The 23534-nt window shown below is 40.6% G+C and overlaps 3 protein-coding genes across 11 annotated transcripts in view; 2 read left to right on the top strand and 1 right to left on the bottom strand.

Moving 5' to 3' along the window:
* Positions 1-831: 831 nt before the first annotated feature.
* Positions 832-23534, bottom strand: part of kcnq5b (potassium voltage-gated channel, KQT-like subfamily, member 5b) — a 136504-nt gene continuing 113801 nt past the window's right edge. For 7 of the 8 annotated variants that reach the window (XM_018678438.2, XM_051070885.1, XM_051070886.1 and 4 more), the window contains one exon: positions 18087-23506. In XM_018678438.2, coding sequence (XP_018533954.1) covers positions 22208-23506 — 1299 coding nt within the window. In that variant the 3' untranslated portion in view covers positions 18087-22207. Of the gene's footprint in view, positions 1292-18086; positions 23507-23534 lie in introns of those variants that run through there. The other variant, XR_007813299.1, reaches the window with a different exon arrangement.
* Positions 2174-10753, top strand: LOC108884516 (NACHT, LRR and PYD domains-containing protein 14). The gene is made up of 9 exons (XM_018678433.1): positions 2174-2302; positions 3263-4883; positions 6246-6590; positions 6788-6955; positions 8242-8412; positions 8541-8756; positions 8851-9024; positions 9910-10083; positions 10232-10753. Exons 2-9 carry the CDS (start codon positions 3280-3282, stop codon positions 10245-10247), a joined length of 2868 nt encoding a protein of 955 aa, XP_018533949.1. The 5' UTR covers positions 2174-2302; positions 3263-3279; the 3' UTR covers positions 10248-10753.
* Positions 10826-18016, top strand: LOC108884517 (elongation factor 1-alpha 1). 2 transcript variants are annotated; one of them, XM_018678434.2, is made up of 8 exons: positions 10826-10948; positions 13945-14119; positions 14623-14802; positions 14933-15229; positions 16024-16174; positions 16486-16742; positions 16865-17099; positions 17284-18016. In XM_018678434.2, the coding sequence occupies exons 2-8, from the start codon at positions 13976-13978 to the stop codon at positions 17406-17408; spliced, it is 1389 nt and encodes a 462-aa protein (XP_018533950.1). In that variant the 5' UTR covers positions 10826-10948; positions 13945-13975; the 3' UTR covers positions 17409-18016. The 2 variants fall into 2 exon arrangements, with proteins under 2 accessions (XP_018533950.1, XP_018533952.1); XM_018678436.2 differs by lacking the exon at positions 10826-10948 and adding an exon at positions 11812-11923.

The raw sequence follows: 23534 nt of genomic DNA, 5'->3' as shown, positions 1-23534 counted from the left end.
TAAAGGTGATGACCTTGTTGGGAGGAAATTCATCTGAACATCAATATAATGGTAAAGCTATTGCACTATACTGTGATGAGCAGGGTTTACTGTAGTTCTCTCAGTAAGGTCTCTGTAGTGGCAGACAAATGGCAGCCAAATCTGGCCTTCCACAAAAACATTTGGCTCCCTGATATATGGATTTCATGCTTCTCATATAAACATCACTTTCCACTGCACATCAATGTTGGCCACACAAAATGTTTCAGTATTTTAAAATATTTTTAAAATACTTTTGAACTCAAACAAAACTGAAGTTATTGTACTTGGTCCCAAACACCTCAGAAATCCATTTTCTAATGATGTAGTGACATTAGATGGCATTGCCCTGGCCTCCAGCTCCACTGTAAAGAACCTGGGAGTTATCTTTGATCAGGATATGTCCTTTAACTCACAGATAAAACAAAGTTCTAGGACTGCTTTCTTTCACCTGTGTAATATCACCAAAATTAGACATTTTCTGTCTCAAAAAGATGCAGAAAAACTAGTCCATGCATTTGTTACTTTCAGGCTGGACTACTGTACTTCATTATTATCAGGCTGCCCCAACAAGTCCTTAAAGACTCTGCAGTTTATCCAAAATGCTGCATCACGATTATTGACAGGAACTAGAAACAGAGACCATATTTCTCCTGTGTTAGCCTCTCTACATTGGCTCCCAGTCAAATCCAGAATAGATTTTAAAATCCTCCTCTTCACCTATAAAGCCCTTAATGGTCAGGCACCATCATACCTCAGAGATCTCATAGTCCCCTACAATCCCACTAGGACTCTGCACTCCCAGAATGCTGGTTTACTGGTGGTTCCCAGAGTTTCTAAGAGTAGAATGGGAGGCAGAGCCTTCAGTTATCAGTTATCATTTGGAACCTTCTCCCAGTTTGGGTCCAGGAGGCAGACACCCTCTGTATCTTTAAGACTAGGCTTAAAACTTTTTGATAAAGCTTATAGTTAGGGTTGGCTCAGGCTTGAACCATCCCTTAGTTATGCTGCTATAGGCCTAGACTGCTGGGAGATCTCCCATGATGCACTGAGCTTCTCTCTCTTGCTCTCTCTCTCTCTCTCTCTCCACAGTATGGATTCATATCCCATAAATACATGTTACTAACTCAGTATCTCCTCTTTCCTGTAGTATTGTGCTCTTCCGTCTCTGTCTCCTCTTCTGTCTCTTTCTGCAGGTATTTCTGCCTCTGGAGCTGTAGAGTCTGATCTGTGATGACAAGTCTCCTGCTGCTCCTACAACTCCACTCAACACCTGCTGCTAGAATTACAAATTACTACCACTGCTTCTAGTATTATTGCTACTTTTGCAATTATTACTTTAAATATTACTACTATCAATACTACTACTGTATTATTGGTATCACTTCACTTTTCTTTCTTTCTTTCTTTCTTTTTTTTACATGGAATCCGTGTTATGCTATGGTCTTCTGTCACTATTGTCTGTTGTCAACTCTGCTGGTATTCATGCACCAATTTGCAGAAAGCAGATGCAATTACACACGAGTCATGAGTCCTGTAATGTGAGTTAAATTCTGCTTTACATGTTCACATTAGTATAATATCCAGGCCACATGCAAGTTGTAATAGATTCCTCATCCAACTAACTTAAGGTCATGTTCAGTCTTATTCAACAGCATAGGCCAAATCTACATTGTGATGTGTATGGAGGACCACTCTCCACCAATGGCAGGGCCTATGATTTCTTTAATGGCACCTGATTTCTTTTTTAATGATTTGCAATTTGAATACAGATTTGATACAGAAATATGATAAATACAAAAAATGTATAAAACAAACAAACCATGCCCCTGTACCCCAATGTGACCCCCTTACCCAGAGGAAATCCAGCAACACGTTGTGACTTTGTAAAGAGACCAGAATTCCCTTTATTCATTACACTGTATTTTAGTGTAAACAACTAATTTAACATATATTTGTATTCCTTTTTCTGTCTGTAATCTATTTTATCAAATTAATATTGGGGGGTAAATAATTTTGCCGAGTTCGTCATTGTAATGAGTAGCACTGACCAGAAGGGGGCAGCATAATGTGAAGCACTGCTGAGGTTTATGAGTGTCGGCGAACACTCACCCATCTTCAGTATTTACATTCATGCCCAACCCCTTCACTCGGCCTCCCCACTTTCACTTTCACAAATAGAGTGTTAAACGGGTATCTCGTTCGTGACGTTTTTCTAATTTTCCAACCAACACCGTGTCGTCCCCGTTTCTCAACAGGAGTGGTTGTGTAGTCGTGTTTCTTGGTAAGTTTGTCACGAAATAATCGACTAGTAGATAAATATAACGTTTTGCCATCAGCAGCTACGACATTAACATCTAGTTAGCAGAACTGTTTGAGCACGAAAGACTATCTAGCTGGCTCGTTGAGTCTTTATTTATCTCAACTAGACGCAGTTTTCAGGAAAGGGCGTAACGGAAAACATTGCTTTCGTTTTCTGATGTACATTTGAAGCAAATTAAGTTTTAACGACTTGAGGTTTCACGCCTCACTATCTTTAAGTGAGTCTAATGGTGAAGTTATGATAATATATGTCATGGCATTGGCTCAGTGCCTTACAATATTGTCTCTGTTTATACTTTAAATATATACATATATTTAAAAGAAAGTGGCCATTATGAAATAATGTTGAGTCTGCAATGGCTGCTTCCTCAAAATTCTACACTGAGAAAAAATCTGTAGGCTCTGCACAAGACAGATTTTGGAATGCTGTAGAGTAAGACTGACTTTTGAAAATATTATTTATTGAATATGCTGTATGCTATCTGTCGATACAGTCTACTAGTCTAGTCACTAATGCGAATTCTATACAATGCAAAATAATGATTGTGACTGTATTCTCACAACAGTTAACTGTTTCTGTTCTGTATAGATCACAAAGTGTGTTTAAATACAAGACGCCAACCCTCAGATATTTTAATCACCAGTAAGTTTAATGATAAAGTAAGCTACATTAATGCTGGAAAGCACACCAAACCACAGTTTACACAACTGTGACAGATACTAAACATGCTACATAACATTTTTACAAAAGGAGACACTACTGATATTTTCTTTTCCCCCATTTGCCATACATTTGAAATGCATAGCACATAGATTTCTGTTTGCAATAGACACACTTTTACTTCCTCATATGATAAATTGGTCCGTTGCAGTCATAACAACTGTTGTTGTATTAACATTCATCATCTTCCCATCTTTTCAGGAACCTCTGCCTCTGTGATGGAACTCCAAACCATTCTCAAAACCTCACTTAAGTGCAAATATCATGAACTGAATGAAAACTCATTACTCCCTTCGAGACTTTGCTATCGGGATCTCAAGCAGGACTACCATTTATCAAATTTGCACGAGCATGAGTTTAGATATGTGGACAATTCTGACGTTCACACTTGGGTTGTTTTTACATCTGTCCCGCTCACAGATATTTTATCATGTGACTGCAAACATAACAGCAGCAAAAGAACAATCATCACTTTAGGAGTGAGTGGAGTTGGAAAAACAACAACAGTGCAGAGTTGTGCTCTCGAGTGGGCTGAGGGGAAAGGGTACCATGATATCCACCTCCTGTTTCCTCTCACATTCTGGGAGTTAAATTTGCTAAAACATGAATTGAACATACTTGAACTTCTCCAGACATTCTACCCAGAATTGAAGGAGCTTGACCCTTCCAGTCTTAATGACAACAATGTGTGGTTGGTTCTTGATGGACTCGATGAGTACCATCTCCCGCTAAAATTCAGCTGTCCAACAGTGAGTGATGTTTTTGAGGTCTCCACAGTGGATGTTCTTGTGACCAGCTTGATCAAGGGGACTTTACTTCCCAATGCTCATGTCTGGATAACAACCCGGTATGCAGCGGCAACACAAATCCCTGATTGCTATTTGCTTAAAGAGACTGAGGTACAAGGGTTCAGTGATGAACAAAAGGAGCAGCACTTCCAAACAGTCATCGGTAATGATGATTTGGCCAACAAAGCCATCAACCATGTGAAAATATCAAGGAGTCTGGACTTCCTTTGTCAGATCCCTCCAATATGCACCATCATGGCAAATGTTTTGAAGACTCACTTAAAAGCACATGAGGGGTTTAAAATCAATCCTTTGAATCTTACCCAGATTTACACAAATCTGGTCAAAGCATCAAACTCAGATATTATCACCAAGTTGAAAAAGCTGGCACAGGTTCGAATGGAAGAAGGTGGTAATGTAATGTATGAGGAAGATCTTTTGGAGAGTGATATAAGTGCTGAGGAAGTGTCAGCCTTCTCCAAAGAATGTCCGCTTGTGTTGAGAGAAGAAAAGGGGCTGCATAACACCACAGTGTTTCGCTTTGGTCACTCAAGCATACAGGAGTTCTTTGCTGCATCTGCTAAACTTGACGACATTGAAGCAAATTCTTTACTGTCTGCATGTTGTCAGTATCTGGTGGATGTGGCACTGCAGAGCACTGAGGGAAAATCTGATGTCTTCCTACGTTTCATCTTTGGCCTCATTAAGGAGCGTCAGATGTTGGAGCCCACTGATCGGCTGTTTGACTACACCAAGAAGAAGATCCTAGAGAAAATTACTTCTTACAGCGCTGTGGTTCTGTTCCACTGTCTGAGGGAATATGACAGCCAGGCTTTACTGAATGAGGTCAAGTTCTTTCTAAAGTTTGGCTTCTCTCCAATCCATGGATTGACACCAGTGCACTGGAAATTCATGATCCAAAGGACTAAGGCTTTTGAAGGGATGAGGGAGAATTTTGAGATGCAAGTATCCACAAGATGTGATGAAAAACTCCTCAGAGAGCTACCAGCTATTTTGAAGTCAAGGAAAGCCATGTAAGTTCCTACCAATTGGAGCCCCTATCATTTACATTTAGTTTAGTTTATTTAAAAGGGGACAGTGCAATTTCATAAAACACATGATTATACATGGTTAAAAAAGTGAGAATTAGCCAGAAGGCTAGTTTTCATCTGTAGTCCGCTGGCCATGATGCAGACGAGTGACAAATTAAAGGAAAAACCTAAAAAATGAGTGGAGACATAGAACAGGAGGACATAGGGCATGAGGTGTCACTAAATGGTATGATAATTATGTGAATCATGTCCTGTGGCCTTTGCAGTCACCTCAACCCAGTTGAACACCTGTAGGAGATTTTAGACTACTGACTACTACTTGGAAAGCACTGTGTTCTGACAATGCTTTCTTTATCTTCTGGAAGAATGGTTTCCAGCTCTCCAGCAGAGTTCCAGATCCACTTCTAGATTTTCCATTAATTTGTCACCTGTGCATTCCATAAAATATCTTAACAGTAACTCACTTTTTTGTTGTGTTGACTGTCCCATCAGAATGAATTTGAAAAAAGGGTCACCTCACCCAAATCACAATTTTTATTTATGTTTTTCCACATATCCATTGTGGTACGCGATTCCGATTCAGACATATCTGCCTCTGAAACTCCAGTACAGTTGAAGTGAATTGTAGAAACTTTTAGATTTTAGTAATCGCTCTTACCAGAACAGTGTCCTAGATACTCTGGATAATTCACAGACCTTACTGTCAACAGTTTTATAGACCATTTCTTTAGTAAAAAATTAGATCCAGTAACAAGTTATTCACAGTGACCTCTGTGTCTTGTTCCTAGTAACTGGGATATTGTTCAGGGTGTGTTGAATTCTTGATGTATTTTTTCAATGTTTTACCACAACACCATAAACATAACTCCATTTGCTTCTGTTATATGAGGGTGGTGGTCATCTTAAAACCTCAGAAAATCAAAACAAATTATTTGTAATGCTAGTAACAAGTCACTAACAAGATGTGAAAATGGATTTGTTGTTATATGTTTGTGATTTATATTCTTCATTAAAAGATAAGGCTGATACCAAAACCAACAATATGGTAGCCCATTAGTTTCTCATGAAGATGTACATTTCTAAAAAATGGGTAATCATTTCTAGTTAAATTTTTAAAAGGGTCAGTTATTCCCTAAAACAGTTTTTAGGAATCATCCTCAAACAGGAGTAAATAGTACATTTAATTTTTCAGCTGTGTATTTATACATGTATGGTGCTCTAGTGAGCATTTATAGCATCAAGACAGTGTCTATGGAATTGACTTAAAATATAGATATAAAATATTGCCATCCCCATCCTAAGACATGCATAAATTGTCCTGTGTCATTAACTATCCCCTTGCAGGCTGCGGTTCTGTAACCTGACAGACAAGTGTTGTCCAGCCTTGGCAGCAGTCCTGAGCACCAGAGAGTCATACCTGAGAGAGCTGGACCTAGGATACAACAGCATCAGTGACAGTGGAGTCGCAGCACTCGTGGAGGGGCTGAATGATCAAAACTGCAGACTGAAAACGCTCAGGTTGCAAGGCTGTGAAGTGAACTCACAAGCCTGTAAATACCTGGCCACAACCCTAACACAGTCCCTGAAACTGCTGGAGCTGGATCTCAGCAGGAATGACATAGGAGATGATGGACTGCAACATCTTGCAACTGGTTTGAGATCTCATGAATGCCAGTTAGAAACACTTAAGTAAGTGTTCACTTCCTAAGAAATCACAGAATTAGAAATCACAGAATTAGGTACAAAACAATGGGACTTTGAAGTCTAACTACAAAAACCGCAAAGTAAAGAAGATGTATTGGTTACAGACAACTGGCTTTTTAAAAATTATTGTTCTACATGTTTGTCATTTCTGTTCTGTTGCTATGTCATTTTTTCCATCCTAGACTATCACAGTGCAACATTGAGCAGAAGGGCTGCCATTACCTGGCCTCAGCCCTGCAGGACAACTCCAACCACCTGACAGTGTTGGATCTGAGCATCAATATGGTTGGAGACAAGGGGGCCAATGAGCTCTTTACAAAGTTTGATATATCACAGCTAAGAAAGCTGGAGTAAGTATGCCTCAATATACACTGCATTCCAAATTATTTTTTTGCTATATAGTAAATGCAAATGACACTCAGCATAATTTTCAAGTCATCAACTGTTAGAATATAATTCAAATGTTTTTTAAACAAACCTCCCAATGATAACAGTATTTTTTTCAAAAATACAAAACTTAAAATGCACTGTTCCAAATTATTACACAGAACAGAGTTTTACAACATTTTATAGGTTGTAAAGAACTGAAAATGGTCATTTGTTGACTTTGCAGCATTAGGAGGTCATATTTACTGACATCAAAAGCTATTTCAATCAAAAACATCTTCACAGGTCAAGTTACATTTTAACATAAGACCCCTTATTTGATAGCAGCTTCACAATTCTTGCATCCATTGAACATGTGAGTTTTTGGAGAGTTTCTGCTTGAATTTCTTTGCAGGATGTCAGAACAGCCTCCCAGAGCTGCTGTTTGGGTGTGAACAGCCTCCCACCCTCATAGATCTTTTGCTTGAGGATGCTCCAAAGGTTCTCCATAGGGTTGAGGTCAGGGGAGGATGGAGGCCACACCATGAATTTCTCTCCTTTTATGCCCATAGCAGCCAATCATGCAGAGGTATTCCATGCAGCATGAGATGGTGCATTGTTATGCATTTTATCAACTCGTTAAAGAAGGTTATTGCTCAATACAGGACGGTTGTGGGTCTTCACTTCGCTCTTTGCTTTTTTCCCCCATGGCATTAAAGAGTTCAGCTGCAGTTATCTGTGACTAACTTACCTGGATTTAAGTCTTCAAGACTGCAGCTCCTTACAGCACAACATTTCCATTAAAGAAGTTTATTAAAGTAACAGTAACAGTTGTGTAACTGGAATAAAACAGAACAAACCTGTTGAGGCAAAATAAGGCGACTAAAAAGGAGTGGCTAAACAACATACACAGTGCATGACTGATACATCATATAAATCAGATGTGTCCAAGTGTGTATTTACATTTGTCCTTTCATGCTATGCATAATAATTTGGAACAGTGCATTTTAAGTTTTTTATTTTTGATATTATTTTAATGATGTTATCATTGGGAGGTTTGTTCAAAAACATTTGAATTATATTCTAACAGTTGATGACTTGAAAATTATGCTGAGTGTCATTTGCATTTACTATATAGCAAAATCAGAGAAAAATATCATTTGCATAATAATTTGGAATACGGTGTAATATAAAATATAAAATGCATTCAGCTCTGCTTCTCAGCATATATGAATAGAAAATAAATGATTTCACAACATTTTGTATGCAGGATGTACCACTGTGGCCTCACTGAGTCAAGTTGTGGAAATATTGGGGAGGCTCTGAAGTCTGAAAGCAGCACTCTGGTTGAACTCAATCTGAGCAACAACAGCTTAAAAGATAGAGGGTTTGCACTCATCTGTGAAGGCATGTATGCGTGGTGTAGTCTGGAAAAACTCAAGTAAGGATGCCTTCCTCTCTGATTACTTACTGACTGACTCTGCTGCATTGTGATAAAAATTCTCATGTACTGATCACTCAGTAGCCCTAAAGCATTGATTAATGACATTTTCTCTTATCTCCCCTCAGTGTTTCAAGATGTGGAATCACTGGTAGGGGTTGCATTTTCTTGGCAAAGGTCCTAGGCTCAGTCTCGCAGCTCTACAGTGGATGGATGCAAAAAACAGGCTGGCAGGCAGTTGAGCTAAAAGAAATTGACCTCAGCATGAACTGCCTAAGAGACAAAGGAGTAAAAGAAATTTCAACTGGGCTGGAGAATCCCTACAGCCATCTGAAAACTCTCAAGTGAGTCATTTCAAAACTCAATTCTTCATCACAGTATCTTTTCAATTTTGTTGGAAGAATGGTATGCTATAACATCACTTTTTTTTCATGTCAGCCTGAGCCACTGCAGCCTGACGGATGAGTGCTGTGCAGAGCTTGCATCAGGACTTGCGTCAGAAGACAGCAATATCATTGAGCTGGATCTGTCTGACAATGACCTTCAAGATAAGGGAGTGAGGAAACTGTGTGTGGGACTCAGAAACCCCCAGTGTAAACTTGAGAAGCTATCGTAAGTTATTTATTTGTTGAAATCACGTTTCGAGGAAGTAACTCCCCCAGATAAAAACTAACTCATTATGTATTTTCAGTCAAAACATCCATCCATACATTATCTATACTGCTTATCCATTAAGGGTCACAGAGGGGCTGGAGCCTCTCCCAGCTGACATTGGGCGAGAGGCGGGGTACACCTTGTATGGATCGCCCCTCCATTGCAGGGCCAACATATCTAGACAAACAACCGTTCCCACCTACGGGCAATTAAGAGTCACCAGTTAACCTGCATGTCTTTGGACTGTGGGAGGAAGCTGGATTACCTGGAGAGAACCCACACAGGCACAGGGAGAACATGCAAACTCCACACAGAAAAGCCTGAACCAGGGCTCGAACCCAGAACCTTCTTGCTGTGAGGTGACAGTGCTAACCACTGCACACCGTACCGCCCAGTCAAAACATGGGTCCAGATAACTTATAGCCATGTAGTGAGTGTTCTTACTCAAAATGACAGACATTTTGTGTGTTCTCTGCAACTGTATATCATGTATATAACTATTCAGAATATTCAAACGTTGTATGTAGAAGTAGTGGTGGATCAAGATTGCTTAATTTTTGCACCAATGTGAAGTGGTTTCATTTCGTTACTTGTTCAACCTGTTAATCAAATATGGTTACTGTATATCCGTTAACAGTTTCTCAGTTGATTTTCCAGAAAATGTATTATAATATATATCACTATCATGATAAAAAAATAACATATACCAGATTGAGTATTTTATCCCTGTCAGCCACCCTGATGTGGAAGGGACAGTTGGGGCTGGACTATGGAAATGTACAATCTTATTTGCATTTAAGGGGTAAAGTGAGCTCATGTACTTGTTTCTCTGTTTCTGTTAAGACTGCGGAACTGTGGCCTGAGCTCAAAGAGCATTCAGTTCCTGATCACTGCCCTAAAGTCAAACCCTCACTATCTGGCAGAGCTGCATCTGATGGGCAACAGTCTGGAGGACTCAGGAATCAGAGTACTTATGGAACTAACAAAGAGCCAGAAATACTCATTACATACAATAGAGTAAGTACAGATGATGGATGTTGGTTTAAAACCTGCACATGTTTTCAATGATAGCTCACAGCAGATATTCCAGTCTCACTTCTTCTCCTTCTGTCCTGCACTGTGGTTAGAAATGTCATATGTTGTTTTTTTTTTGTTTTTTTTTCAGTGTTTCAGCAGATTGAGGAGACAGACAGAAAACAAGGAATCAAACTGACCAAACTGGCTCACATTTCAGAGACAGACTAAATGTCCTTGTATTTCAGTGCATGATGTAGCAAAAATATCAAGTGTTGCTTAGTCCATTTTTTCTTCATTCAATTGGCTTCATCTACTCAGTTTAAAGTTTATTTTCAGATATGTGCATATACCCAGAGGGTATCTTAAAGCAATATCTTTTTCTTCTCTCTCTCTCTCTTTTTAAAATCATTTTGTAATGTATATATATGTGTTTTTTTAATCTAGTGCCTTAGCTCTAACCTAAGCAAATGTTCTTTCAAAGTTTCATTGTGTAGCAATTGAAAGTAAGATAATGCAGAGACAAGTGAGAGGGAAATTTCTGATAGTTGATATTATGTGCCTTTCTGATATTATTTATGTGCCTCGTTATATACATTGTTGGATGTAATGCAGAACTTGAAATGATATGTAATATCAGTACCTGCCGAATAAACTAGTTGCCTTTTGCTTATTCGGTATGGTGCTGATTCATTGCTGTGTTAGGGTAGTGCTCCATCTAGTGGCCAAGCCTCGTAATTTCAGTAAATGACGCGTTTGACGCCAGTTGACATAGCGGTACCTTGGCTGCGTCTGTCTCAGCAGAGCACAGTAGGCTGCATCTCCTGTGTCATCGCAGAGAACCAGTGAACGCACCTCTGAGGAGAAGGTAGGGTAAAGGATGTATTCTAATCTAACACAATAACAGGATTCATGTTGTCGATATGCCTTTTGATAGACGTGTTACAGAGAGCTGAATGATTTCTGGGACGTTTATAATAACTGTTATGTAAGTGCATTGTACTAAGACTCGAAAGTGATAGCTGAATGCTGTGTGTGGCTTTGATGTCATGGTAATTTGATCAAAAAGAGCTGTGCTATAAAAGTGTAGAGGGTGTGGATTGGTACCAGAGCGGGCTGCTTTGCAGGCTAGGCCTGTATGGCGCAGTTTCAGCGGAGAAATATTCCAAATGACAGTCATGCGGAAATCATCTCTGTCCATCATCATCCTGCTGCCACAGTAAAAGCAACACTGCTGTGTAACCGTCTGCAAGGTGAATGCTGAGACATGCAGACCTTTCTAAAACGCCCTCAACTCTGCAGTGTCAGTGGTCACTGCATGTCTGTTCATTGCGGCATTGTCTCACATAAATGTCCTTTACTGACATTTTACTACGTGTTAATCCATGTTATCAGGACATTCATATCAAACTAAATAGGATGTTTGAATGGGAACAGTAATGAATTTTGTGCTGTCAAGCCAAAGCCAAATATTAATCAAAAGCATCATAAAATGGGCAGGTTTGTGTTATTTTGTGTAGAATGTGTTGACTTTGAAAATACGAACAACCAGAAGAATTTCGTTTAATATCTCGTGATGTGAACTCAGCATTTAACAATCTAAGATAACCTTTTGTCATTTCTCTCCGAGAGTAAAATAGATGTGTGATGTGATGATGCAGTCCAATTGATACAGTCAGATAAAAGTTCAGTCAGCGCAGATTAAAATCGTACAGTTTCAGGCGACTGTGCACGTGGGCGCGTGCCATTGTGGGAGAGTGATGCAATAGTCAACCAGTGTCGCGAGCTTTATCGATTAGCGGAGACTGTAGCTTAGCTATTGACAGGGGGCAGACAGTTGCAGGTAAGGGGCCGGATAGGTCCAGAAGTATATAAATAAATATGCAAAATGGAAACCATTATAGGAAGGCAGTCACGAAAGTTTCCATCTTCCGGTTTTTCTTAACATTAGCTTTACTAATGATACAATTATAAAACAAACAACAAATTAGCTAAAGTTATGTAGCTATAAGGTTTAAATACTTAATATTAAATTAGCCATGGCAGTTTGTTTGCTGAGGCACACAATGGCGCGAGAAGGCGGGAATATAACCATTAGCTAAGCTAGTTAGTTAGTTGAAAGTTTCTCCACGGATTAGCTAAAGTTATTAACATTAATTATTCGGAAACTACTCAGAAATGTAGTGATACATACGACAAGGCGCTGCGTAGGCTGTAACTGAAGTTAGTATAGCCCTGGAATAAATAGCTGTATACTAGTCAAGTGTTAGGCTAATTAGCCTCATTCGTTTTTTTCCCTTTATGTTGGTGCAAATATTAAAGGCATATTTGAAAACAGCACTCATTGTACATTTAGCCACCATATTAAATAGTTTAAAAGGAGACAATAATAAATATATGGAGAGGAAAAAGTGAATAGAGGTTCATCTATGAAATCAATAAAAAATTGTAAAGAGTCTGAGGCCTTTCAGCCAACATGTCCAGTAAAGCAAGGAGAATTTTGGAGTCTGTCATACACTGAAGGGATTTTACAAGTAGGTGTAGTTCTCTCTTCCTTTTCCCACATTTATGAGTAGAGACAAGTGGACTTAGAAATGGGTTTGGGTGTAGGTCACCTTGTGTTCTTATAATTTAAAAGCACATACCTGTTGCTAATGTGGGCTAAACATGCTAGTGTTGGAGTGTTTGACTGACTTTGACAAACTTTGAACAATACATGCCTTCTCTGCACAGGTTAATTATAGTGCCATTTGTGCCAGAACTTAGGCAGAGCACCTTTTCTGTACGCACAATATGTTCGTCTTGTTGCACTCTGGCAGCAGCAGCTTAACATTCACAGCTAATGAGATAATTACACTTAAGGGTTTTATGGACACAAACAAGTAAAATCCTGGTGTTATTGTCTGTAAAGGAATGGTTCTGCCGTTTTGAGGGGTGGGGGGGTAGAGTGTCACTGAATGTTGTTGACCTCTTGTCCAGTGTTGGCTGGGATTAACTCCAGCCCCCTGATACGTATAGCCAAACTTCAACCAAATCAAACTTCTACCAAATCACCAAACACTAACAATACAGCATTAAGAGTTGATGACTTAAACAGATTGCTGACTTCATATTATGTAACTGTGTCCTTCTGTGCACTGGACTCCCTTTAACTTTTAGAAAAATCTCCACAAGATCCTATTTCCCTCTATTTTCCTAAAACATAATTAGTATTTGCTGAGCATTCTTCAGTAGTTGGCCACCACTGTGATTTCCCACGGCAACATGTTTTAAAAAGTAATAACTTTGCACATAATGATATCGGTGAAAAACTCTGATCAGGGTGATAAATGTGGTTTTACCCAATCTGGTTTGGAAACGTCTGCTGTCGTTAGCAATATGTGATCATTACAGTAAAATCTAGTATGATTTTTTTGTTTGTATTGATTATGTCAATTTGTTGCTTACCCACCCATTATTCTAACCCAGAAACCCTCCCACTATACGCCTATAAAACAGAACTTCCTGAAATGAGGCTGACTTAATGAAAGTCATACATACATTTGATTGTGTGGATCAGACACCTCAGACTGTACCATTTTAACATCAAGGGCTGAAAAACAAATTTTCTCATTGTCTCTTAAAAATCACTTGTGTTATAATTTGGTGACATGTATTATTTCTGTGCATTGTAATTTTATGCCAGACACAAGCCATGAGTCTTATTCAATTTTGTGGTGGAAATAACAGGTAGCAAACAAAACTCGGCTGCAAAATAAAACTGACAACACTGACTCATCACAGGGTGCAGACCTGCGACCCTTAAGGATAAGCAGTATACGAATAGATAATGAATGAATGAATGATGTTGGTTTCTGTTTGCAGGAAACTCCCTTATCTTCTAGGGTGAGCTGCTATGGGGAAGGAGAAGCTCCACATAAACATTGTGGTAATAGGACATGTCGACTCAGGCAAGTCCACCACTACTGGCCACCTCATCTACAAGTGTGGGGGCATTGACAAGAGAACAATTGAGAAGTTTGAGAAGGAAGCTGCTGAGGTATGACTCACATTGTTCTTATATGAATTTAAAATGTTTTAAAAAAATTTCTACTGTGTAATCGCACTCTGTTACTCGTGTCCTCCCCGTTTTAATTTGGTGTCTTTACTAAATAGTATCACATTTATTTCTGTTTCTTGTCCTGTGTAATTTATGTCCTGTTACCGTACGATTATGTGTTAATGCAAAAACTCTGGAAGCATTTAGCACAAAAAAATATGATTCATTTGTTCCTTAAACGTTTGGAGAAAGTGGTGCTTGTAGATTTAGCTTAAATGTAATGTGAGTCACAGTAGCATATGCTGAGATTTTTCTCATTCATTCAGTTTTTTTTCAGTCAGTTAAACACAAATTTTATAGAATTGTCCTGTATGTATGTGCAAGATTATTTAGAGTTTTGCAGTAATGGTACTGTATGGTGCCTCAGGCAAAAGAATCTATTAAAGATAAAATACATAAGGTAAAATTTAAAATGTATTTTTCTTACTTTCCACATCCCATAGATGGGAAAGGGTTCCTTCAAATATGCCTGGGTTCTGGACAAGCTGAAGGCAGAGCGTGAGCGTGGTATCACCATTGATATCTCTCTTTGGAAGTTTGAGACCAGCAAGTACTACGTTACTATTATTGATGCTCCAGGACACAGGGACTTCATCAAGAACATGATAACCGGGACTTCTCAGGTAGGGGGAGAGGAGGAAGAAGGGTAAGAAATGAGAAAATGCCTGATGGAGACATAAACGTACTGGAGGAGGAAAACTCAGATCAGTTGAAAGGCTTTTTCATATCTCCCTCTCCTTCCCGCCCTTTCAGGCCGACTGTGCCGTGCTGATTGTGGCTGCAGGTGTGGGCGAGTTTGAAGCTGGCATCTCTAAGAATGGGCAGACTCGTGAACACGCCCTACTTGCCTACACCCTGGGAGTGAAGCAGCTCATTGTGGGCATCAACAAAATGGATTCCACTGAACCCAACTATAGCCAGAAGCGCTACGAAGAGATTGTGAAGGAAGTCAGCACTTACATCAAGAAAATTGGCTATAACCCTGACACTGTGGCCTTTGTGCCCATCTCTGGTTGGAATGGTGACAATATGCTGGAACCGAGCCCTAATGTGAGTCTGCTGTGAGAGTCTGAACATTTATAATACTCTGGGTTAGGGCTGGGTATTGTTAAAAAATTTGCGATACTGGTACTGACACTGATAACTTGACTTCGATACCGGTTCCTGAACAATACTTTTTTCGATACCAATTTTATCAAATCTATTCTAACAAATTACATTACATATTATGGTATAAATCTTGAGGTTTATTTTTCAGCTTTGGCATTTTTCCACCAAACAGCAGTTTTCTAACATAAAATATACAACAAATAATTTTCAGTACAAAAGAACAAGTGACAAGTCAGTGTCTAATGTTAACTGCTGCATACCAAGGACCTTTAAATCTTCGTGCACGGAGCAACTTCCTGCTTGTAAGCTGATTCCATGCACGTTCAAAGGCTTCATCAAATTGGTCGTGTTGCCTTAGCAACGATGTCCTTTTTGCAAATATTCCTTCGCGCACTATTGGCATTAATCTTGCTAAAATGAACTGAAGTTCGGTACCCAGCCCTACTCTGGGTATGATATTGCACATTTCTGTAATAACATATCAATGTATATACACTACGGTATATACAGATCCTAATGACTCATGACTTTAAACATATTGAAAGTTATATATGTTGTGAGTTTTAGCAATAATAGTTTTCATTATTGGGTACAGCTTTATTATATGTACTTTTTCTGCTTTATTTACTCAAAAAAATAAAACAAAGGTCTTACATGTGTAATCTCAAATACACACATCACTTCTGCATCCTAAACAATAGCTGCTGGTTTAAAAATCTGTGCTTCTTCCACAGATGACCTGGTTCAAGGGCTGGAAGATCAACCGTAAAGATGGTAATGCCTCAGGCACCACACTGCTGGAGGCTCTGGATGCCATCCAGCCTCCCACCCGCCCCACTGACAAGCCCCTCCGCCTGCCTCTGCAGGATGTCTACAAGATTGGAGGTGTGGGCTGTGTTGTTGTGGGTTTTGTTGTGTAACTGGTAGAACAAACTTGAAAGATTTAAGCGTTCCTATTATCAAGCTCTTCTAAATTGTCAGTTCTACCAGATTATGTGATGAGAGCATTTTGCAAATGAGAGCACCTTGTTAAAAAAAGCAGAACTGAATAAGGTCTTGAAAGAATTCCCACTGGCTTATTATGTCCTAAAATGATTGCCTGTCCCTCTTTGCAGAGTAGTCTTGTAGGATTGTTCATGCAGAAAGCTGCCAGTACGGCCCATGTAAATAAATAATAAATAATTCCTCTTTGCCAGGCATTGGTACTGTACCAGTGGGCCGAGTAGAGACTGGAATCCTAAAACCCGGCATGGTGGTTACCTTTGCACCCGTCAATGTGACAACCGAGGTCAAGTCTGTGGAGATGCACCACGAGGCCCTCACCGAAGCGCTACCTGGCGACAATGTAGGCTTCAATGTCAAGAACGTGTCTGTCAAGGATATCCGTCGTGGCAACGTGGCTGGAGACAGCAGGAACGACCCACCACAGGAGGCAGCCAGCTTCACCTCTCAGGTTTGCATATGGCTTATCTCTGAAAGAGATTCGGACTTCTCACAACACTGCTGCAAAAAAATATGCAAGTTCATGAGTCTGTGCTTCTGCATATACCCTTATCCATCTCTGCCTTTCTCCAGGTGATTATCCTAAACCACCCTGGTCAGATCAGTGCTGGCTATGCCCCCGTGCTGGACTGCCACACAGCACACATCGCATGCAAGTTTGCTGAGCTCAAGGAAAAGATAGACCGTCGCTCTGGTAAGAAACTCGAGGACAACCCCAAGTTCCTGAAGTCTGGAGATGCTGCCATTGTAGACATGATCCCTGGCAAGCCCATGTGTGTGGAGAGCTTCTCTGAGTACCCACCACTGGGTAAGTTCACCATCCTGCACCACAGCAGGATTTCTGTTTGTGGGGCAAGCTGTAACACTACAGTGTAATTTGTTGTTGTAGGAAAGGTGATGTGAGTTAACCTCTATCTCAACATTACTGACACAATGGGACCTTAAAATTTTAATCAGAGATAACAAATACTTTTTCAATGATCCTTCCTCAGGGAGGTTTGCAGTCCGTGACATGCGCCAGACGGTGGCAGTGGGAGTGATCAAGGGTGTGGAAAAGAAAGCTCCCACCAGCGGTAAGATCACCAAGTCTGCACAGAAAGCGCAGAAGGCCAAATGAACGTTGTGCTGGGCTGCTGCCCCGAACGCTCACCATGGCCGAAGACACACTTGCACCCCGCCTCTTCTGCACACCATAGTTAGTGTCTGGTCTATTATCACAATGCATCGCAAAAGCAGACGAAGGAAAAAAATAACTATCACACTGTTAGTGAATAACACGTTGAAACACTGTTATATTTAGGTTTCATTGTCACACAGTTCGATGGCAGAACAACTACAAATTTGCATTGCAGCTCTCTGGTTGTGTGCTGTTGTAGTTAGAGTTGATCATTGATCTGGCCAACAAACTTAGCTTCTTAGCACCAGTGATAAGGTAGTGACATTCTTTTGCCAGGTCCTTGTTAAATTAATGCTCTGTGTTCTAGCTTTACGAGATATGCTTATTAGCCAGAGGTAGATTGGCTGCTTGCATGTTCCTGTTCACACCTTAGAGAAATAAGCTTCAGAAACTGTCTGATATCTGAAATCTTCATGCTTAGCACTTTGCTTGACTTAAGCTCCCTTGCAGTAGCTCTGTTAAATGTTATGGTTACTGTTAAGTTCATGCACCTTAATCACTGTTGTTTGTGATCATATGTTCATAAAAGTAAAGATGTTTAAACAGTATGTCTTTGTTCCTGGTGTCATTGCTTCACCTTCATACTCCAAAACCACTGAGGAATAAAAGAAGAAACTCTTCATAGAATTTCCTTTATTGATGAATGAGAATAAAAGTCCACTTGCATTTTCATTACATTACAGGCTTCATAAATCTAACTGAGATTATTACTAGTGTGTAAATATGTGCACATAATTTAAATAAATTAAATGAAATGAGAGAGAATGTTAACATGTCAAAGGCCTGTTTTATGCCCAGTAGCAAAATGATCTCTGAATAAAAAACTGTATAATGCCTCAAGTTAGAACATTTACAAGGAGAAAAAATGAAGACAGTGCAACCATTTCTGTTCAGATGAACCTAATGCACTTTTCAGGAAATTGAAGATATGGAATTGAATATGTACCACAAAAGCAAGGCACCAATATACTGTATGCACTGCAGATTTTCAAGACTTCAGAGCTGGGGTCTTTTTTTTACTTTCACTGCAATCAGTTTGAACCATAAATATTGATTTGTCTTAATGATGTGGCATTCATTCTCAGGTTTGAATATGACAACCTCTTCATGCAAAGTATATTTAAGTATCTTAAGGATAGTAAAATCCACCTCTTGAGAGCAAACTGACCCCAGGCCTCCTTCACATATTCTTTGATACAAGTCTTCGGAATTCATTGAGGTACTGCTAGCTAAGGGTGATTACTCACTACAGAGTCTGTGGATGCTTTATGGGTAGTATCTACCTGCATCTTGTGCCCCTGTAATTGTTTTCCTACAACTTGGACTTGAAAACCACCTAACCTTACCTGATGCAGCTGATTCTGCACCATGCAACAGGAAGTGGATGCTGGATATTAGTCATTTTGATTCCACTGCTCAGCAGTTCAAGCAATAGATGTTCTGCTCATATTACTTAAAAATGAACAAAGCTAATGAACTAAACATTCTGCAGCAAGTCCATTTCAAGGAGTGAAAAATAATCCCACATTTCACCGTGTGTAAAAAAGCAAATATTGACATGATTTAAATAAAGTCATCTTCCTTCCATGTAAAAACAGGGTGGCAAAAAGCTAAATACAATACAGAGTTAGATTTCTGAACATTTTTTTCAGTGTGTGATTCTGAACCAAAACAAAGTGCTTGGCTAAGTCATTCCTACTCTGACAAAATAACACAAACTGTTCTTCAAACCAAGAAATGACATTCATGACGTGTTTCAATCCATGGCTGTTGACAGCTGGGAAACCAGCTGATCGGTGCATAATTGATCTGAAATGTAAGCAACAGCTGCTCCTTGTTCCTCTCCTCTGTGGACTGTACCTAAGATTCCCCACAGCAGTAATGGACATGTAGCCTCACAGCTGGCTTTGTGTGCCATGGGCATTCTTATCTGTACATGTGCGTATGCAGGTGTATACATGGGTGTATGTGCTTTCAACATGATGCACCTCATAATAGAACTGACTGTTGACAGAGGTGGCATCCACATATATGGCAGTTAACAGCAACACTGACATTTCTCCTTTCTGTCTGGGCATTCCTGCTGTACTCCTCAGTAACAGGTTGTCAAAAAATTATACCCACCAATTTAAAGTTAAAGAAGAAAAAAGGCCCAACACATGCTATTTCAGAAGTTCTGATACATTTTGTCCTATAATGTTGGCAGTATGATATGCAAATGTGTGATTTTTTCAACTAGCTTGTTTCAAGTAAGACAAGTCATTTCTGTTAGCAACTTCATTGTTATGAGGTAATGCAATGCAGAATTCTCAAAACCATCTGTAATATAACTGTAATATAAAACTCCTCAGTGATACCACAGCACTGACAAAAATGAACTTTGACTTTTTTTGATTAAACACCTTGAGCACCTCTCAGGAGTCTGCTGATTGGATACATGAGACAACAGAAAGCTAACATTGTATTTCCCTCATTCAAGAACGCTCGCCAAAAATATTGAGTATTACTGACCTGTAGTGTAGGAGCTGAAGCTTGCATATATATACTATTATGTGATGTGGTACTTTTGAAAAGATTGTGAGCAACCAAAGTCACTGTTTGAGGATAAATGTATTATTTAAGGATATAAACTTAAGGCGATGATCTGATTTTCTAAAATGTTTTTGGAAATAAAATAGGAATAGTGACAAGAACAGAGAATGAAAAGTTTGGCAACGGTGAGGTAACATTCATTTTGGTATGGAAGCCTGTCGTGATTATTGGAGAGACAGAGACATCTTGTATATGGAGCCAAAGTCATGGCATCACATCCAGGTTTACTGGTAAGGCAAGTCACCTGCCACCACAGAACTGGCTGGTAGAAGTCAAAATATTTAACAAAATTAAGCAACATTTTTTTTTTTAGCATTCATAAAAACAACAGAAATCATGAATAAAACTACAAGTGTAGCAGCATGGGTACTTGTATCATCTTAACTTGGTTTGGTCCATATCCATTAAACTCATCACTATTTCTTCAATTCTATAAATGCTGTGTAACAAACTACAGCTTCCCCTCCTCTCCATCCTGCTGTTTGAAATCCTCTCCTGCTCAGCAGTGCATCTCTTCTGTCAAGCTGTAAGATTCTGCCTGTCCAATGTCTAGAGCTGCCGGTTTACTGGTGGTTCCCAGAGTTTCTAAGAGTAGGATGGGAGGCAGAGCCTTCAGTTATCAGTTATCATGTGGAACCTTCTCCCAGTTTGGGTCCAGGAGGCAGACACTCTCTGTACCTTTAAGACTAGGCTTAAAACTTTTTGATAAAGCTTATAGTTAGGGTTGGCTCAGGCTTGAACCATCCCTTAGTTGTGCTGCTATAGGCCTAGACTGCTGGGAGATCTCCCATGATGCACTGAGCTCTCTCTCTCTCTCACTCTCTCTCTCTCCATCAGTATGGATTCATATCCCATAAATACATGTTACTAACTCAGTATCTTCTCTTTCCTGTAGTATTGTGCTCTTCCGTCTCTCTCTCCTCCTCTGTCTCTTTCTGCAGGTATTTCTGCCTCTGGAGCTGTAGAGTCTGATCTGTGATGACAAGTCTCCTGCTGCTCCTACAACTCCACTCAACACCTGCTGCTAGAAGAAATTACTACCACTGCTTCTAGTATTATTGCTACTTTTGCATTTACGACTTTGTCATTACTATTATTACCTCTTTTGTATTATTGATACACTTTACATTTTTACATGGGTCACATTCTCAACCCAACAGACCCAGCAGATGGCTGCCCACCCTGAGTCTGGTTCTGCCTCTTAAAAGGAAGTTTTTCCTTGCCACTGTTGCCTGGTGCTGCTCATGGTGGATTTGTTGGGTCTCTCTCTGTAAATATAATAATCATACAGAGCGGTCTAGACCTGCTCTATATGAAAAGTGCCTAGATAACTTCTGTTGTGTTTCGGCACTATATAAATAACATTGAAAGCTTATGGGAAATGGTATTTCTTATTTAAAAAGAAACAACTGAAATCTTTTCCCAAAAGACTACTGAACACATCAAAGGAGTCACACAAAGTAGAGTTGATAAAATCTATGTTCAGAGGCTAGATTTTTACCTATTATCAATGTTAGAATGTTAGAAATCTCCATGAGATTTTGAGTGTGGTCTGAAAGACAAGCTGGGCGTTCCGGTTTCACTTCAGCTCTGTATACATGGTCACATTACAGTATTAAGCTTCATTTTTTTCCATTGCTTACTACAGATTTGAGTGGTGATCTCAAAGGAATGTCCATGTGTTATGGTATCCATCCAGCCTTCCTTCTATCTGTTATGTGTAAATTGTATCTTACTAATCTCAGTACCTTTGACTGAAAACATGCAGTGTTCATGCTGTGTCTCAAGGTCACATATCAACCAACTGTCTTTTGGGGCCAATTGGCTTTGTTTAATAACAAAGTCTCAGGTTTTTGGGGTCTGTGTTCCTATTTTTTTTTACAAGCCCTCATCTTTATCTCAGATATTCAGTCACATTCAGACTTTAAAACAAAGAGTAACTCATGCAATGATATGCCATATGTGATCAGCCCGTATGAAAATACTGTGATTCTTATCAAATGGATCAAAAATGAAAATTAACAAACAAAAAAAAGAAAAGAAAGGAAAAAAGGATCCCTTGTTCCACCCTCCCACTCCCATCCAAAAATAATGAAAACTGTCTCTGTGAGGTGAGTTTTGCGTGCCTTCTGAACATGTAGCCGGGTCTATTTTAGCCGTACATGTGGCATGTTCAGCAATTCGTTGCTGCCAGCAGAGGGCGAGGATGCGTGACCGCTGGCCAGGCTATGGTTAGAGCCCCGTAGCCCTGTCCCTGCTCTGCCCCCCGTCCTCAGGAGCTCAGAGGAGTAGGTGTGGGCCTCAGCAGTCCCTTGTGACAGGAAATCAAATCCCTGCGCCTCTATGTCCCTGTCACTGATAAAGAGGTCCTCCTCACCCCATCCGCCTCCACCACTCCTGCCTAGGCCACTGCCCCCTCCTCCCCCCGGGTCTTGGCTACAGCTGTGGAAGCCAATGGGGGAGTCACTGCTCGTACTGGGACTTGGAGATGACAGGCTGTGGCTGTGGTGGGGGTCCTGGGCAGCCCCTGGATGTGCCTGCATCAGATCCTGCACTGACATGGACTTGCCCAAGCCTCGGTCCATCTGGCTGGGGCCAGAGCAGCAGCCCAGGGTTGGTGGCACCAGGGGCTCCAGCTCCAGGCTCATATGCCTCCTCCAGGAGCCCTCCTCCTTGCTATTAAGCCTGCCATTGCTGTTGGTGTTGCTCTTTAGTTGCTGATCCAGTCTGTCCAGCCCCAACCCAAGGCCTAGGTCCTCCCTGACACTGCTATCCTCCATCTTTGTCCCTAGACCTCCACAAAAGTCCTCCATGTCAGGGGATGCCTCTGTGGATGTTGCTCGCACCAAGCTGCTCGGGCCACCACTTCGGCTGGGAGGAAGCGGTGGTGGAAGCCTCGGCAGGAGAGGAAACCCTCTGTCTCCTACTCCTCCGCCCCCTCCACTGCTGATACTACTCGGGGTGAGGATGGGTGGAGAATTCCCCATAGCCTCATCAGTGCCGCTTTCAGGTGTGGCGGCCTGAGCTTGGGTATGATGACGGTGGGTATGATGAGGATGATGATGGTGGTGGTGATGATGGTGATGAGGCAGCGGAGACGGGCTAAAAGAGGAGGATGCAAGGCCAGAGGGAGGTGTGGAAGAGGAGACATTGAGATTGAGGTTAAGCTCATTGGGTGGTGCCAGTATGAGATGGAGTCCTCCCTGGGAAAGGTGGGAGTTGGTGGTGGACCGTGTGATGCAGCCACCAGGTGGAGGTGCTCCGCCGCTGCTAACCTGGGTGGAGCAGGACAAGTCCTTGCTGAAAACGGAGGAGTGGTAGTCGGAGGTCTGCTCCAGCTCGAACAGAGGCAGGGAGGAGAGCGTGAGGGCTGAAGACGAGCCTTTACGCAAAACCTGACGATAAATGTCGAGCAGGGAGTCGAGCTTTGACTCGATCGACTGGACCTATGAGGAAGAGGGGAGGACAGGTGTG

The sequence above is a fragment of the Lates calcarifer genome, linkage group LG5 (assembly GCF_001640805.2).
Source record: "Lates calcarifer isolate ASB-BC8 linkage group LG5, TLL_Latcal_v3, whole genome shotgun sequence".
In the NCBI taxonomy this organism is placed as follows: Eukaryota; Metazoa; Chordata; class Actinopteri; family Centropomidae; genus Lates; species Lates calcarifer.
Note: the sequence above shows the minus strand (reverse complement) of the source record. Positions and strands in the feature narration are given on the sequence as shown.

Excerpts from the sequence above, each read along its gene's own strand:
- LOC108884516 (XM_018678433.1), top strand. The coding sequence starts at position 3,280 with ATGGAACTCCAAACCATTCTCAAAACCTCACTTAAGTGCAAATATCAT. Across the intron at positions 8,413-8,540 it reads TGTAGTCTGGAAAAACTCAA|TGTTTCAAGATGTGGAATCA; the intron begins GTAAGGATGCCT and ends ATCTCCCCTCAG. Across the intron at positions 9,025-9,909 it reads TGTAAACTTGAGAAGCTATC|ACTGCGGAACTGTGGCCTGA; the intron begins GTAAGTTATTTA and ends GTTTCTGTTAAG.
- LOC108884517 (XM_018678434.2), top strand. The coding sequence starts at position 13,976 with ATGGGGAAGGAGAAGCTCCACATAAACATTGTGGTAATAGGACATGTC. Across the intron at positions 14,120-14,622 it reads TTGAGAAGGAAGCTGCTGAG|ATGGGAAAGGGTTCCTTCAA; the intron begins GTATGACTCACA and ends CACATCCCATAG. Across the intron at positions 14,803-14,932 it reads TGATAACCGGGACTTCTCAG|GCCGACTGTGCCGTGCTGAT; the intron begins GTAGGGGGAGAG and ends CCGCCCTTTCAG.